Genomic DNA, 17,022 nt, shown 5'->3' on the forward strand with positions numbered 1-17,022 from the left:
GTGAAGTGACCCCTGGTCTCCCCCCTCACTGCCTCTCTTTTCCCTCTGGTGGGACTTGGGCCTGCTTCACCGACTTGGGGGTCATCTTCCCTAAGGACCCCATATCTCTGTCTTTTCCCCCCAGCTCTCTAACTTACAATTGGAGTCCAAATCATCTTAAATTGCTTGAGCCCTACATCCAAAAACTTAATAGTAATCCTTTTTACTATTATTTATTTTATTATTATTTTTTTTTAAGGTCCTACCACTGAAATCTCTGGAAACTAGGTGGCAGGCCTGCCAGAGTAAATAACTATAATACTGGTCTACCTGGTCTGCTTCCATGGGGCAAAGTGTGGGCAACATTGGGTCTCATTAAGAACCCAGCAGCTAAATGACCAGAGGAACAACGGTACACAACGCTACACATATACAATTCCATACACCTTTAAACCTCTGGCATTGACAGTGTTCTGTTTTACACCCACAATGTATGCTACGTGGAGATTTGGGAAACCCTGGTGCCATTTGACACTAAACACAATCTAATCTAGGTCTTATTAGTGACAGAATAATGTCAAAAGATTTATGGAAGTCTTTGACATCAAAATTATTTTTTGCATCCATTCCTTTGTTACTATGTCATACTAGCTAGTCAAATTGGGCAGACAAGATCTCTCATTAAAAAAAAATCCATGCTGTGATTACCTTATAATTGCATCTCTTCAAGATGATCTTGCAATACTTCTTTAACCATTGATTTCATTATTTTCCCATCAACAAAAGTCAAGTTTAGTCTGCAATTACTCTCACTTCACCCTTTGATCCCATTTGTGAATAGGAGAGACATTTGCACATCTGCAATTTATAAAGATTTCCCCCCCCCCTAATGAATCCAAGGATGCTCTCATAATCATGGCCAAAGGTTTACTTATCTCTCTAGTAGCTTCTTTTAATATAACTGAATATATTCCAATTATATTAAAAGAAGATGCTTTATTTTTATCTTCAGCAATTTCTCTTCCACATTATTCTCAGTTATCACAAAATTATTTTTCCTTCCGGCTATAACTCAGTATACTTCTGGTATTCCCAACTCTAAAACTTCATATATGAATGTAGATACAAAACATTTATTCAGGTTGCCAGCAGTCTGAAAAGAATCACCAACAGATTAACATTTGTATCTGTTGATCCTGTAGTAGTAGTAGCCCAAGATATCTCATAATCTGCCTTGGCTTGTCTAACTTTAGTAATTGGTAATGGTAATATTCAGTTGGTCCCACTAAAAAAAATTTTAAAATAGTCTAAGTCCATTCACCATTAAAAAAGCAATGTCCCTTTCCTTTACTCTTGACAGTAGTTATATTTAGTTATATTTTTAAGTAAATTCCACATGAGTACATTATTCTGAATATATGATGTGTAACTGCTGATAATCAGATCAAGAGAATTGCTTTCTCTTGTTGCTCCTCTAACATGCTAGTATAGAAAACAGTCATCCAACACATACAGAAAAGCTCCAATACTGTGTGATTCACCTATCAACAAGTTCCAGTCAATATCTGGAAGGTTAAAATCCCCCATGAATAAGACATTCTGATTTGTTGGTTCACTTTATGTGTCTGGATAACTGTTTATTATATTCATCAAAGTCATTTGTCCCACCCATAACACACTTGTACTCTCATTTTTGATTTCTCGGTGCTTATGGGCTTGGTTTTGTTTTTTTTTTTTTTTTTCAGAGCATTAGCAACTAAAGCCATATTGCTCCGGTGATATGTGGTGGTCATTCCGTGACCTTTCCGCATCATCAATATTTGGTGGTCACGGGCTCGAACCCCGGTCTAATCAAGAAGCGTGTGATACGCACTGCTGCTCCTGCTCATCTGGCTACGGAGGCACCATGCTTATGGGCCAAATTACTTTATTATTATTATTATTAGCCATATGGTGCAAGGAAGTCTGAGACTTATGCTGCACCAGCCAAAAAAAAAAATTTTTCTGAATTACCCTGAGAGAGAGAAAGAGAGAGCGAGAGAGAGAGAGAGACAAAAGTAGAAGGGAAAGAAAGAAAGAACCAAGAGAAAGAAGAATGATGATATCCAGTTCAGAACCCTACGTGTGTCAAGCCCATTCTCACCAGACGTGAGCCCCTGGGGTTAAGGTTGCCAGATATCTGAATAGGATCATCAACAGATATAACATTTATACCTGTTGATGATCCTATACATTAGTAGTCCAAGGTAACCCCAGGGGCTCACATCTGATGAGTATGGGCTTGGCCCATCCAGGGTCCTGAGCTTGATATCATCATTCATCTCTTTCTTGGTGATTCCCTTCTACTTCTCACTCTTGTTCTCTCTCTCTCAGGATAACTCAGAAATTGTTTTTTGGGCTGGTGCAGCAAAAGCCTCAGGCTTTCTTGCACCATATCGCTAATAATAAAAATTGAGACACAACCAGGTAGCCAAGATAATACATCAGAAGCTAGCAAGGAAATACCAGTTGATCAAAGAAAGTATACCGTACTACAAGTACAAAACCCAGGCAGTACTAGAAACTCCAATCCACAAGTTGTACTGGGTCCTCGCCATAATAATGGATAAAACAATCCCACACAACAGACTGGACATAACCCTTGTGGACAAGAAGAAAAAGGTTACCTGTCTGACCTGACATAGTGGTACCCAACACTGGCAACCTGCAGAAAGCCCATGAGGAAAAAATCAGGAGGTACGTGAACCTAAGACAGGAGATTAAAGAGATTGTGGCATATGCAACATGTAACGACCCGATCATCATGTCAACCACTGGTACAGTGCCAAAGACCCTACATAACAGCCTAGCAACAATAGGTCTCGCAGCGAACAGCTGCAAGGAACTCCAGAAAGTTGCAATCCTGAGCACCCGTAGAATAGTCAGATAGTTCCTCAACCAACAGTTACACAAGACATAACATCAACCACCCCGTGTACTTGGTAGCAATACCCATTGCGAGGTGGAACCCCCAATCAGAGAGAAAGAATATAAGAGCAATAATAATCATAATCTGCCATGGCTTGCCTCAGCTACCCATGCTGACCAAGTGCAATGCATCAGATTCTATTTGCTTCTTAACCAAGAGCACCATTCCCCTTCCTATCCAGTCTGTTCACTATTTTGAACATCACAATTACCAAACTTAATCCATTATTATCCTGCTCATTCAAGCCTACTTTTTACTGTCATCCTAAATTTGAGCTCACCAAGATATATATACAGGGTGTCTCAAAAATATTGGTACAAACATTTAAGGGAGGTAGGTAACATCTAAAGGAATGTGAATTGCATAGGAACCCATAACCGGAAACGTCACGGGAAAGTAGTAGCAGAGGCACAAGAAGCAGAAATGACACAAGACAGTAATTAGTGGCAAACATTTATTTGACATAATATTAACAATGGAGTACGAGATGGATGCATTTCATGATGTTACAACAGATGCTTGATTGATTGATTGATTTGGTAGTTGTTGGCGCATTGGCTTCTGTGGCCATATTGCACCTCCCAAGGTTTTTGCAGTACTTTGATCCAAGCCCGAGGCGGGAATCGAACCCGCGACCTTTGGGTTGCCGGGCAGGTACTTTACCCACTCGGCTAGCCCGGTCGGCCACAACAGATGCTTGAAGGTTCCACCATGAGATGCGATGCATGCGTCACACTGACGCAGTATGGATTGGCAGACACAGTTGAACACACCTGGAGTTTCTTTGACAGTGGCAGCAGCACAGATGAGTCTCACCATGAGATCCTTTTCTGTCTCCACGGGCAATTCATACATGATAGATTTGAGGGCCCCCCCCCACAGAAAGAAATCAAGGCTCGATAAATCAGCTGAGCGTGGGGGCCAGACAATGGGTCCACCACTGCCAATCCATCGACGCCCAAAACGCCTGTTCAAATGTTCACGAACACACCTTCCATAATGGACAGGCGCCCCGTCGTGTTGAAACCAAATGTTGCGTCTCACATTTGCTGGAACATCGTCAAGTAACCCTGGTAGAACTTGTTCAAGAAAGATCTGATATTCAGCGGAGTTCATGCGGGATGGTAACAGATATGGGCCGACTAAGCAGTCACTGACCATACCTGCCCACACAATTATTGTGAAGCAATGTTGTGCCGCATGGGGGCGCACACACTGTGTGGGTTGTCGTGAGCCCACACGAGCATTGTGCTAATTGAATAAGCCTTCCCGAGTGAAATAAGCGTCATCTGTGAACAAAACATAGGCTAGAAAATGCAAGTCTTGAACACTTTCTTGGAGAAACCACTGCGCAAAAGCCACACATGCAGGATGATCTTGGGGGAGCAATAACTGAACCCGTTGGAGATGAAAGGGGTGTATGGAATTGTGGTGCCAGACACGCTGTACACTGCAATGAGACACTCCTAAGGCAGAGGCAACGGCACATGTGCTGGTAGTAGGATTATTCTGGATGGCATTCAACACACTTTCTTCCATGGCGGGAGTTCGCATTGAACATGGTCTGCCCGCACTACTCTTGTTACCTGTAAATGACCCATAATCGCACAAATTTTGATGCACACTTGCAAACAAATGGTGGTCCGGTACATATCTGTCTGGGAAGCGTTCTCCATAAATTCGTTGAGCAGCTTGTCCATTGCCCTCTGCTAATCCATACACTAGGTGCATGTCTGCCAGCTCACAGTTCGTATATCGATGCATGCTCTGCTTGAATGAGTAAACCAGAAATTTTCCCTCTTGCGAACTGATGAACAGCGCCGTGTACAGACTTACGGTGACGTTTCTGGTTATGGGTTCCCATGAAATTCACATTCCTTTAGATGTTACCTACCTCCCCTAAACGTTTGTACCACTATTTTTGAGACACCCTGTAAATATACATAAGGCCAGAAGTTTTAAGGCCTGAAGATGGAAGAACCTGAAAAGCAGCCAACATATAAATTTGCATGTTGCTTTGAGTGACCAACTTTTTCTCATTTGTCATGTGTACTGAAAATAATGAAATTGGAACACGGGAACATTAAATATATTTTGTTGTAAACTTGGAAAGTCATCAATAAAAATATATGAAATACTTTCATGAGGGAATTTTTCTCTTCATGATGAGGAAGGAATGGTCACCTATAAAATACTAAAACAGTCAAAACATCAATGAAGCCTGCCCCAACATATGATCAGACCAACAGCTGACGATTTGAGAAATTGCTGAGATGTCTCTTTCAATTGGTTTTGTTCAAGCCATTTTGAGTTAGGATTTGTGCATGAGGCAAGTCAGCACTATATTTGTTCCACACATTCCCAGTTGAGATCAAAACAGCACTGAGTACTCATTTTATCTGAGGTTGTTCTTGCAAGCTGTGTTGGATCGTGCATTTTTTACAAAAAATATAACAGGCAATGGGGGTTGGCTGTATGGATATGACCCAGAGACAAAGGTTCAAAGTTCCCAATGGCATCATCGAGTCCAAAAAAGGTACAGCAGTCAAAATCATATGTGGTGGTCATGCAATTTTTTTTATGAGCAGATGGTGTTGGCAGATTTCGTTCCACAAGGTGTCACTTGATTCTGTGGGAGCTACAAGTGTTTCACAAGCCATTGAGTGGAATTTTATTTATTGATTTGAAATTACTGTTTTTCTCTAACTTTTGATTTAAATTTAGTAATGTAATATTTTACTTGGCCTTTGTAATTTTACAAAAAACCACAGTCATCTTCTGCTGGCAGTCTGTTGTATCGATAGGAGCATTCAAATTCCGCCACCATTGTTTTCGCATTTATATAGCAGATACTGGAAGTTTCTACATAGCTTGTAGCAGTGTAATCTGTATCAGAAGATGATCATAAACTATAATTTATAGCACCTTATATGTTTTAATAATTTAACTTTATCCCGTAATCCATAACATATGACATTAATATTCTTTGAACTTTCAGAATTGGTGATTTGCATTAGATATAGTATCACAAAAGCTTGCATGAAAGTTCGAATCATGCAGGTTGTCAATAGATAGATAAATTTATTATCTATTATACCTATTTAGAATTTAAACGTTATAGCATAATACATATAACTTAAACTTAATAGGAGATATGGAATTCATATAATGTAAACTTGTTAGGAGATAAAGAAATACATATACCATAAACTCTAAAGCGTTTAGGGCAATGTTTTGCAATCATTGCATCACTCGGGTACCTACCCACCCACCGAAGAAGGGCCAAATAGCCCTGAAATGGTGCCGTCTGGGTGGTGGTATCCATCTGAGAATAAGTAACAGTAGTCTTCTCCTTAGGTGAAGCATTACTTATTCGAAGTAGTGCAATATCATGGCAACTCATTGTGAAGGTATTCACAATATGAGATATAACTTAAAACGATGCCGTTTTACTAATATTCTGATTTATTCAGATATAGCTATGTATTTCTGATGCGCTTGCACTATATTTATACATAGTATAAATGCCATAAGTATATATATACCATAAGCTTGATACCAAAATATATATATAGTGTTATTAGTGCATTGGCAAATTTACTGAAGTATTTTTAATTGTATTGAAACTGAATAGGAGTCATGCCTCTGACCAGAGCAGCAAAGCAAAGGGCTCAAGGTAGTGGGAGTGATGTGGCAGTCAGGCTGCCAGAGCAGCTCATGGGGTTTTGTCAATGATATACAGGAACTCTGCTAGCAGGGATAAGGAGGTGATTATCCCTTTGTATAAGGCAGTGGACAAATCATGCTTTGAGTACTGCATACAGGTCTTTAGGCCCCATTTTAGAAAGGACGTAGAGCTGCTGTAATGAGTACAGAGAAGGGTAACAAGATTGGTGAGGGGAAAAAGCAATACTCTTACCAAGAAAATCTTAAATTCTGCAAATTGCATCTGGAGAATAGGTACCTGCGAGATGATCTGACTGAGGTGTTTAAGGCTTTGAATGGTTTGAGCAAGCTCAATGCTGTTGGGATTCTTCCTCTTCTGCTTGAGAGGGCATAAATTCAAATTGAGGAAAGTTGCAGAATAGATGTGCAGAAATTTGCCATTTCCCAGCAAGTGGTTGATTGCTGGAACAAACTTCTATCTGTTGTTGTGAAAGTTGATAAGTAGATTAAATAAATTCAAATTCAAAGAACTGGAAAAACTTTTGGAGCAAATATAGAAGTGAATGGGAAGTGGTTTTTTTTTGGCTGATGTATAAGCTTTCTTTCTTGCATGCATCATAAGCCACTACTAATATTAATGACAATGCTAAGAAATTTTAATACAATTGACAGTTGGAATCTACTAAAAATTACCTAAAAAACAGGCAAAACAATTGACCCCCAAACACAACAATGTAGCCAGATAGCCAATACCACATAGCAAGTGATATGTTTCACATATCACTTGCTATCTGGCAATTTCTGACCTACAGAAACATTCCTATCATACTGCACACACCTGATCTGGTGTGTGGAATGATGGGAATGATCTTGTGCTATGAAAATTTTTATATTCCCATGCTTAATATTGAGCATAAAAAGGAAAACCTCAGTTCAATTCAAGAAATCCAATTAAAGATAATGGAGCATTTAACAGCATTCACAAATGAAAACTTTCAAAAATGTATTGTTCAGTAGCAGCAGGCATGATGGAAGAAGTATGTGGCTTCAGGAGTTCATAATGAAGAATATAATCTCCTGAAAACCATTTTAAACTTAAAAGTAATACAAAATCAGCAAAGAGACTTGCCTGTACTGGATATTATATACTTGGTGTGCATAATGAATAAATATAGTTTATTTTTTATTTTTGAAAGAATAATTTCAATTCCATTTTATTATTATTATTTATTTATTTTTATTTTATTTTTTTTTTTCAATTTTATGTTCAATTACTCTGATGCCTTCAAAAATGTAAAATAAGTTTCACTCTATAATACTGAATTAAGAAATAATTTTTAGTGTTTTATAGGATATCAACAGTATACCGGATCACTCACCTGCATCATATAATTTACGACATTCATAAATTTTTTCATTTTTGATCTCTTATAAACAAAATAATTAGTTTCATGCAAATTATACCATCCTTTTCCAACTCCAATCAGTTTTGTCTGAACAGCATTTCTAAGTTTTTTAAGCCATGACTCATGTATATATACAGCAGCCTAAACAAAACAAAAAAAAAAAAAAACTACAATATAATCAAATAAGAAATGCATATGGAATTATTTTACAATATAATTTTAGTAGAAATGTCCTTAAGGCAAAAAAGATCAATTGTCTTGGCATGAAAACAAATTTTTAAATAAAAGAGAGCAAGAAATATTATTTTCTTTAAATAGTATTTATAATAATATTTAGCATTAGCATTAGTAGAGGCATATGATGCAAGAAAGCAAGCTTATTCAGCATCAGCCAAAAAAAAAAAAAAAAACCACTCCCATTTCACCCCTCCCGTTCGTTCGAAATACCTGTCCAGTTGAGCTTTAAATTTGTTTAGGCTATCAACTTCAACAACAAGTGATGGAAGTCGGTTCCACCAACCAACCACCCGCTGGCCAAAGGCAAATTTCCGCACATCTATCTGACATCCGTCCTTCCTCAATTTGAATTTATGCCCTCTGAGGTGATTATTCTGAGTAAGATGAAGAATCCCGGCATTGAGCATCCTCAAACCATTCAAAGCCTTATACACCTCTATCAGATCACCTCATCGGTGCCTAGTCTCCAGACTCTGTAATTTGCAAAACTTAAGCCTTTCTTCGTAAGAGCAACCCTTTGTTCTATTCACTAATCTTGTTGCCCTTCTCTGTACCCATTCCAGCAGCTCTACATCCTTCTTGAAATGAGGCCTCCAGACCTGTATACAGTACTCAAGATGTGGCCTAACCATTGCCTTATACAAGGGAATAATCACCTCCTTATCCCTGCTAGAAAAATTCCTGTATATCATTGACAAGACACCATGAGCTACTCTTGCAGCTCGTCTGCACTGCTCAGAGAACTTCATATCTGCCTGCACAATTACCCCCAGGTCCTTTTCATTCTCCACCACTGTCAGTGTAGTACCGCAGAGTTGATACGTTGCTCTGGGGTTACTGTTTCCCATATGTAGTACTTTACATTTGTCAATGTTAAACTTCATTTGCCACCTCTCAGCCCATTTGTTCAACCTTTCCAGATCCTGTTGCAGCAGCATAGCGTCAGTAGTGTCCTTAACAACCCTGCCAACCTTTGTATCATCTGCAAACTTGGACATTAAACTTGATATCCCATCATCAATATCATTCATAAACACCGAAAACAAGAACGGACCCAACACTGAACCCTGAGGAACTCCACTAATAACATTAGTCCACGTTGAGCAGTGTCCATTGATTACCACTCTCTGTCTTCTGCCACTCAACCATCCCCTTATCCATAGCAGCAATTTGCCTCCAATGCCACACTGTTCCAATTTGTGCAGCAGTCTTTCATGTGCAACAGTATCAAAAGCCTTTCTAAGATCCAAATATATAATATCAAAGTTATTCCCTGCATCCAGTTCTTTTGTGACTACATCATAGTATCCAATCAAATTGGTCAGGCAAGACCTGCCCTTAACAAAACCATGCTGCGTCTGAGCTATAACTGAATTCTTGTCTAGATGATCCTGCAGTGCTTCTTTAACCAGTGCCTCCATTAATTTAGCTGGAACAGAAGTTAAACTAACAGGTCTATAATTACTTGTGTCAGCCTTTGATCCTCCTTTGTGAATTGGGGTTACATTTGCACATCTCCAGTCTATGGGTACCTCCCCTGAGTCCAAAGAAGCTCTCATAATTATGGCTAGGGGTTTGCTTACTTCCTTTGCTGCCTCCTTTAATATAACTGGATAGATCCCAACAATTCACTCTTCATCTACTCTGTGTACATAGCTTAAGCTCCTCCTAATAGCTGTTTTTAAAAAATGTTTTCTCTGAATTCTCTGCATAAAATTCCATAAATATCTGTTAATTATCACATAATTAGAAAATATTCATGATAAAGTTAAAGCTTTTATGTATGTGTTGATTGACATATGCCATGTACCGTTATTGACGGCATGCCCTCTTTATTGCCATGTGTTTTTCTCCAATCAGTAATGCTTTCTGGCTTGTTGACATAGATGCATTATCTGGAATCAAACTGTTGACATATGTGGTTTGTATTTCATGCAGCAAGCATTCCTGTTACTGGCCTCTAATCAAAAAATTCATTGAAGTGCATGGTTTTTAAAATTTGCATTTGCTCACCTAAAGTCTCAAGAGTTTTAATTTTTCTAAATTTAATCAAAAATATATGTTTTCAATACAGAACATTGATTTTTCACAGTTGTGCTCAGAAAAAGATTGAAAATATAGGTAGCATCAAAAAATTAACAACTGAAATATTTTATGCTGATTTTTCATTTTTTTGTGATACTTTCAAGAGGAATTGAAATTCTTGCAACTAGTTACAGGTTAAGTATAATACAGTATTATTATAAATAAGTCTTAATTTCTTTCTTACTGTCTCTTATGTAACAATATGTAAATATGCTAATATGTAAAAAATATATACTGGATGACATCATAATCAAGGTTAGAGACAATTCACAGTATGTAGAATGCAGTCTATGCATATTGATATGTCATTATGAATACCATACAACACATTTTAATCAAAATCCAAATAGATTTCTTTTACCTGGTATTTTTTTAAATAACACTGAACAGCAAATTTTGGGTCATATCTTGTTACAGGCATGAAAGTCAGTTTACTTAACAGATTTTGGGATGCTAAACACAGAAATAGTGCTTAAAAAAACTTTGAAATGTCAAAAGCAACTGCTCCTGACATTTCATGAAAATTTTTAGCAAACTTTGCCATTGAATTTGCCCATAAATGAGTACATTAAATCAGTATACCACCAGTGGAGTGACAGTTAAGGTATCCTTACTCGTGATCATTCATCACCACGGAAGGTTTCAAGATAGTTTAGGAGTTCCATTGATGGGAGATTTCGAGACAGTTTACGAGTTAATAGATTTTTCCATTACTTTAGATTGAACAGAAGTGAGTGCAATGGGATGATCACTAAATGAAGGGGATCTGTCACCCTTTTTTAAGGAACTGGCTGGTTGAAATGAAAATTTCCAAGCAGAAGGAAAAATACAAGTGGAATAAAAATGTAAATGGTGACACATAACAGGAGTAAGCTGAGGAGCACAGGTTTTGAGACTAAGCGGAAAAATATCATCAGTACTTGGAAATTTCTTGGCATCAAGACTTCAAAATTCTTCTGATATCCTTTTGCTTTTAGCATTAGCATTAGTAAAGGCACATGTTGCAAGAAAGCAAGCTTATAGAGCATTAGCCAAAGGAAAAAAAAAAAAAACTTCTAATTTCACGCATCCACTCGCTCAAATGTTTGTCTGTCTCGAATCAATTTAAGCAAACAACTTCTAAAACGACAGATGAAAGTTTTTTCCAGCAATCAACCACACGCTGGCTAAAGACAAACTTCCACACATCTATCCTACAACTGTCTTTCCTCAATTTGAATTTATGCCCACTCAGGCAATTATTCTGAGCAAGAGGAAGAATACCATCCACATTGAGCATGCTCAAACCATTCAAGACTTTACACACCTCAATCAGTTCACTGCGCAGGTGCCTAGTCTCCAGACACTGTAATTTGCAAAACTTAGGCTCTGAGAGGGGTTAGTTTAATGGATGAAGACAGAATTTTCGTTGTTATAAAGAATTCCAGAACCAGGAGTCATAAACTCAAATTACAGGGGTTGAGGTTTAGATTAGATTGTGGGAAGGTTTCTTTCAGCCAGTGAGTCATTGATTGCTGGAACAGGTTTTCTTTGCAGGTAGTTGAGGCTGACAATTTGATTAAATTCAAAGGTCAGCTGGATAGTTACCTAAGTATAGAGGGAAGCAAATAATTTGTATTTTCTTAATTATTTTTCTTTTTTTTTTTATCTCTGGCCAGTGCAGAAAAAGCCTGTGGCTTCCTTGCACTATATGGCTATAACTATTATTATAATCCTAGCTCTAATCTTTCTTGGGACATAAATATACTATAAAAATACTACTTGCTATACATCTATAAAAACAATTTCTCCTCCACTTTGCTCTCAGTTATTACGAAATCACTAATGCTAAAACTTGCCATATTAAAAACGTCTGAGTTTTTGACTCTGCAAAAATTAGATTTTGTTAACTGTGCAAAAATTAGAGATCTACCTTGCATGTATCACTGCTGTAGACATACCTCAAAAATATCACTAACCTCTTTGATTTTATCCAAAGGCAGCAATTTGTAACCAGTAAGAATTTCTATCACACACAGATTTCCAGTTCTGCTACATGTACACTATAAAAAACATTTTACAAAATCTTACTTGGAACTTTTAATGCCATCTCTTTCTTCCAAGCCAATCCAAACCAACCAACTAATCAATATAAACCAACCAGCACCCATTCACTATTCAACTCCAAACTAACTTTCCTTCTTCAATATTTTTTGTTATTTGGACCACCAATTTTTCACTGTACGTACTTCCTGAAAATTGTAACCTACCAAAATTCAAGTTTAATGCAAATAAGCTCTTTTAATCAGTGCTTCTTCTAAGAAGCACTTATTAGAAGAGCACTTATTAAATATTAAATAAGATTTTATGCTACTTCAGGTATGAAGATACAGCAATGAAGATACAGCAATCTTTGAAATGACCATAAAGGCAATGATAGGTTGCATTAATAAAGTGCAACATGCTTCTCCTTAAGTCTCCTTTTGTCCTGAAGTGTAGGATCAAAGCAACTCATGATAATTTGCTTCACAATACAAGACTGAAACATTTTAAGGTAAACTTCATTTGCTTTGAACTACATACACAATTGGGGACTCTTGCCAGCCCTTGAACATTAATGTTTTATAGGACTCATATGTTTGAAGAATTTAATCAAAATTTACTTGGTTAATAAGGGGTTTCAATAACATTTCATGTTTGGTGTTGTCATAGTAAAAATATTAAAAAAATGGACTGTTATTCTTTAAGCAAGAATTAAATATTAACACAATTTATATGAATAAATTCATATAACTCCATATTAAAATTAATTCCTGTATTTAATTAATTAATAGCTGCATTTTATATGGAGCATTGTATTAATTTTAAAATTAAAATTATAAAAATAAACACAGATAAAACCTGCATTAAAATGCTTCATATAAATACAAATATAATAATATACCTGTTGTAATACATCATTCTGTATTTTTTCAAAGTCATCTAATCTCATTACACTAGATACTGGAACCTGAAATAGTTTCATTTCAGTCACTAACATCACTTCTGAACGCACAGCATGGAGAGCATTTAATATTTCCTCTTTTGTTAAGAAAGTAGAACAAACAAAACTTGCACAATTCTCTTTAAAAGGGTATTCATCTCCTTCTTTTAACTCTATGAAAATAAATAAATAAACGCTCCATGCATAAAAAAACAGTAATGAATATAAAATAACATAATTATTGAAAAAAAAAAATCATCTGCTAGATGTATTGTGCATATCAGCAACACTTAAACAGTTGTCCCAAAGTCTGGAAATCAGCCCTATTGAGATGCTGTGTAATGTTTTATTGTTTGAGATTTCTGCTAAACAAAAACAACAAAAAGAAGGATTAGACTGTAATATATGTCAACTTCATAAGTATAACAGTTCATGCTTTTCAGTCACAGAAATGGGAAAATTTCTAAATTCTTGAGTATTTTCTTTTGTCTGTGGTTATGAAGGTGTATAATTAATACTAATAAGTATTTTATACGTTATAAGCAACACCTACAGATATGTGTTTATGATAGAGGTTTTTGGCCCTACAACAGATATAGATTGAGAGATAAGTTTATGCTGCAGGAACAGATACAGGTTACCAAGTGATAGATGAGTTTTATGAAGGTATTGAAAAGGCCATAGAAACAGTAAACTCACAAGAAAAAGCATAATAATGGGAGACATCAACACTAAAGAAAAAAATGCAAAGAAGCATACACAGTTAGAATATTTGGGTTGGGGAGGAGGAAAACTCACTGAATTCTGAAGTGAACACAAGTTAATAATAACTAACACATGATCGATCAACCATCAAAATGACTCTACAGTAGGAAAGCCGTAGAAAGTAGAGTACATGAATAAAATACTAAAAAATTTTATTTCCATCTTGGTCTTATGGAAGGATTATACAAATTATTAAAAAGGATGAACAGATGAGATGGGTAATTTTTTGGCTGATGCTGAATAAGCTTGCTTCCTTGCATCATTTGCCCCACTACTAATATTATCCGGCTTAATAAGAAACCCAATTAACTACATCCTAATTAATAATATCTGACTGTCAATTCAAGAACATGATAACAAAAACATATCTCACTGTGAAATAAACCACAGTCTACTGATGAGTAATATTAACTTATAACTAGAGATACAGAAGAAAAAGATACAAACGAACCAAAAGATTCATAAACAAAGATGTTTTTTATTACTGAATCTTTTTTCCATGTTTTCATGGCCTCTTTAATATCTTCACAAAGACTGAAGAAAAACAGTTATAAAGAAAAATAAAGGGGCCACAGCATCAGGCTGCAATGAACTAAATATGAAACCATAAAAGAAACCACCAACATGACTGATACTGGTATTGTTATTTCTGGCACACGGGCACTAGGACTATACTGCACCTCTCAATGATATGGCGGAATTACTTAACAAGTACAGGTCACTGTAGAAAAAAAGAAGTGAATTAGGGTTTAATTTGAAAGTGTCTGCAATTCTGCCCAGACACGATAGGAGGGAGTATATTATGAGAGCCCTGTCGATCAATTCGGCCCTGGAAAGATTGTGCAAGGCTCAAGGGGTAGAATTTTTTTCAGCCTGGTCTGTACTTGTTAACAGGAGAGACTGCTTCTACAGGGATGGGATACACTTAAATAGAAAGGGTGCAAGAATGTTTGCTGATGCTATCGAGGCAGTGTTAGGTGGGTCAGAAAACTGCTAGATTGGGGGGGGGGATACAAGGACTAATAGATTAACAGTAGCCACTGGCAGATGTGAAAGTGATTCTTGTACTGCTTCTATTGGAGTGTGCCGCAGCCTGGAAAATAAGATGCAGGATATTTCAGAGACTGCTGGGAATCAATGGGGTACAAGTAAACACATGGGTTGTGTTAGGGTAGCTAAGAAAAAGAACAGGTGCATGTATACTTGCGTGTACACCAATACTAGGAGTTTAGTAAATAAATTTGTTGAATTTGAGGTATTGTTCAAAACATCAAAGGCAGATATTGTGGGGATTTCAGAGACGTGGTGTCACACAGATATAAGGAATGCAGAACTGGAATTTGGGGAGTACCATGTCTGCAGAAAGGATAGACAGGATAGAAAGGGATGAGGGGTTATGCTATTAGTTAAGAAATACATAAAATCCAAGAAAGTGAAGCAGTCGACATTGCTGGACAGTGCAGTGTCGAGTCAGTTTGGTGTGACATAAGCATTGGGAGATCAAAATTGAGAGTAGGAGTGTGCTATAGGCCTAATGACTCTGATGAGTATAATAAGAAACTGTACTGGGAAATAGAGTGGGCCAGTAAATCAGAGAGTCTTATAATGGGGGATTTTAATTTCCCAGATATTGACTGGAATTTGGGGACTGGTCACTCACACACTAGCAAGGCTTTTGTGGATTTATTGGACGATTGTTTTCTACATCAGCATGTTCGGGAGGCAACTAGAGGGAGTAATACTCTTGATTTGATTATCAGTAGTGATTCTTCATGCATTAAGAATCTGCAGGTAAATGAACCACTAGGTGGCAGTGATCACAGTGTGCTGAAGTGGGCTTTACATACCAACTAAGAAATATTGTTCAAGGTTTAGGCCTAAGTGGATGTCAGATGAACTAATGAGACATATGGCAGAGAAGAAAAATGCACGGGATACATACAAATTAACACGTGACACAGAAGCCTATGATAGATACAAGTTGATCTGTAACCAAGTTACAAAGGAGGTTAGGCGGGTGAAGGCAGATTATGAGAAATCTTTCGCAAGGGAGGCAAAGAAAAACAGCAAAGAGTTCTTTACTTATGTAAACTCTAAAAGGAAGGGGATTAATCAGATTGGTCCACTTGATATCGATGTGTCAACTGTTGATGATCCTGCTCAGGTAGCTAACAAACTAAATGAATATTTTGCATCGACATTCACACATGAGGAGTTATTCAGCGAGGGGAATGCCAGAGGTGTATTCAACTCTGGCAGTAAGCTAGAGAATCTTGTAATAACTGAGAGTAAAGTGGAGGAGAAATTGTTGAAGATAAATACAAGAAAGGCACCTGGGGGTGGATGGGATCTATCCAGTTATATTAAAGGAGGCAGCAAAGGCAATAAGCAAACCCTTAGCCATAATTAAGAGAGCTTCCTTAGACTCAGGGGAGATACCCATGGACTGGAGATGTGCAAATGTGACCCCAATTCACAAAGGAGGATCAAAGGGCGACACAAGTAATTATAGACCTGTTAGTTTAACTTCTGTTCCCGGAAAATTAATGGAGGCACTGGTTAAGGAAGCACTGCAGGATCATCTACACAAGACTTCAGTTATAGCTCAGACACAGCATGGTTTTGTTAAGGGGAAGCCTTGCCTGACCAATTTGATTGGATACTATGATGCAGTTATAAAAGAAATGGATGCAGGCAATAACTTTAATATTATATACTTGGATCTTAGAAAGGCTTTTGATACTGTTGCACATGGAAGACTGCTGCACAAATTGGAGCAGTGTGGCATTGGAGGCAAATTGCTGCTATGGATACAGGGGTGGTTGAGGGGGAGAAGACAAAGAGTGGTAATCAATGGACACTGCTCATCGTGGACTAATGTTATTAGTGGAGTCCCTCAGGGTTCAGTATTGAGTCCATTATTGTTTTCTGAAATATTTATAAATTATATCGAT

The 17,022-nt window shown here is 37.3% G+C and overlaps 1 protein-coding gene across 1 annotated transcript in view; it reads right to left on the reverse strand.

Annotated features, from left to right (window-relative positions):
* sac (sterile affecting ciliogenesis) overlaps positions 1-17,022 on the reverse strand; it is a 192,306-nt gene that overhangs the window by 86,421 nt on the left and 88,863 nt on the right. The window contains exons 5-7 of the mRNA XM_090376272.1: positions 13,265-13,476; positions 12,282-12,383; positions 7,993-8,160 (exon numbers count right to left, since the gene is read on the reverse strand). Coding sequence (XP_090232398.1) covers positions 7,993-8,160; positions 12,282-12,383; positions 13,265-13,476 — 482 coding nt within the window. The remainder of the gene's footprint in view (positions 1-7,992; positions 8,161-12,281; positions 12,384-13,264; positions 13,477-17,022) is intronic.

Source organism: Mastigoproctus giganteus, chromosome 6 (assembly GCF_048544385.1).
Source record: "Mastigoproctus giganteus isolate SK-2022 chromosome 6, ASM4854438v1, whole genome shotgun sequence".
Classification (NCBI taxonomy): Eukaryota; Metazoa; Arthropoda; class Arachnida; order Uropygi; family Thelyphonidae; genus Mastigoproctus; species Mastigoproctus giganteus.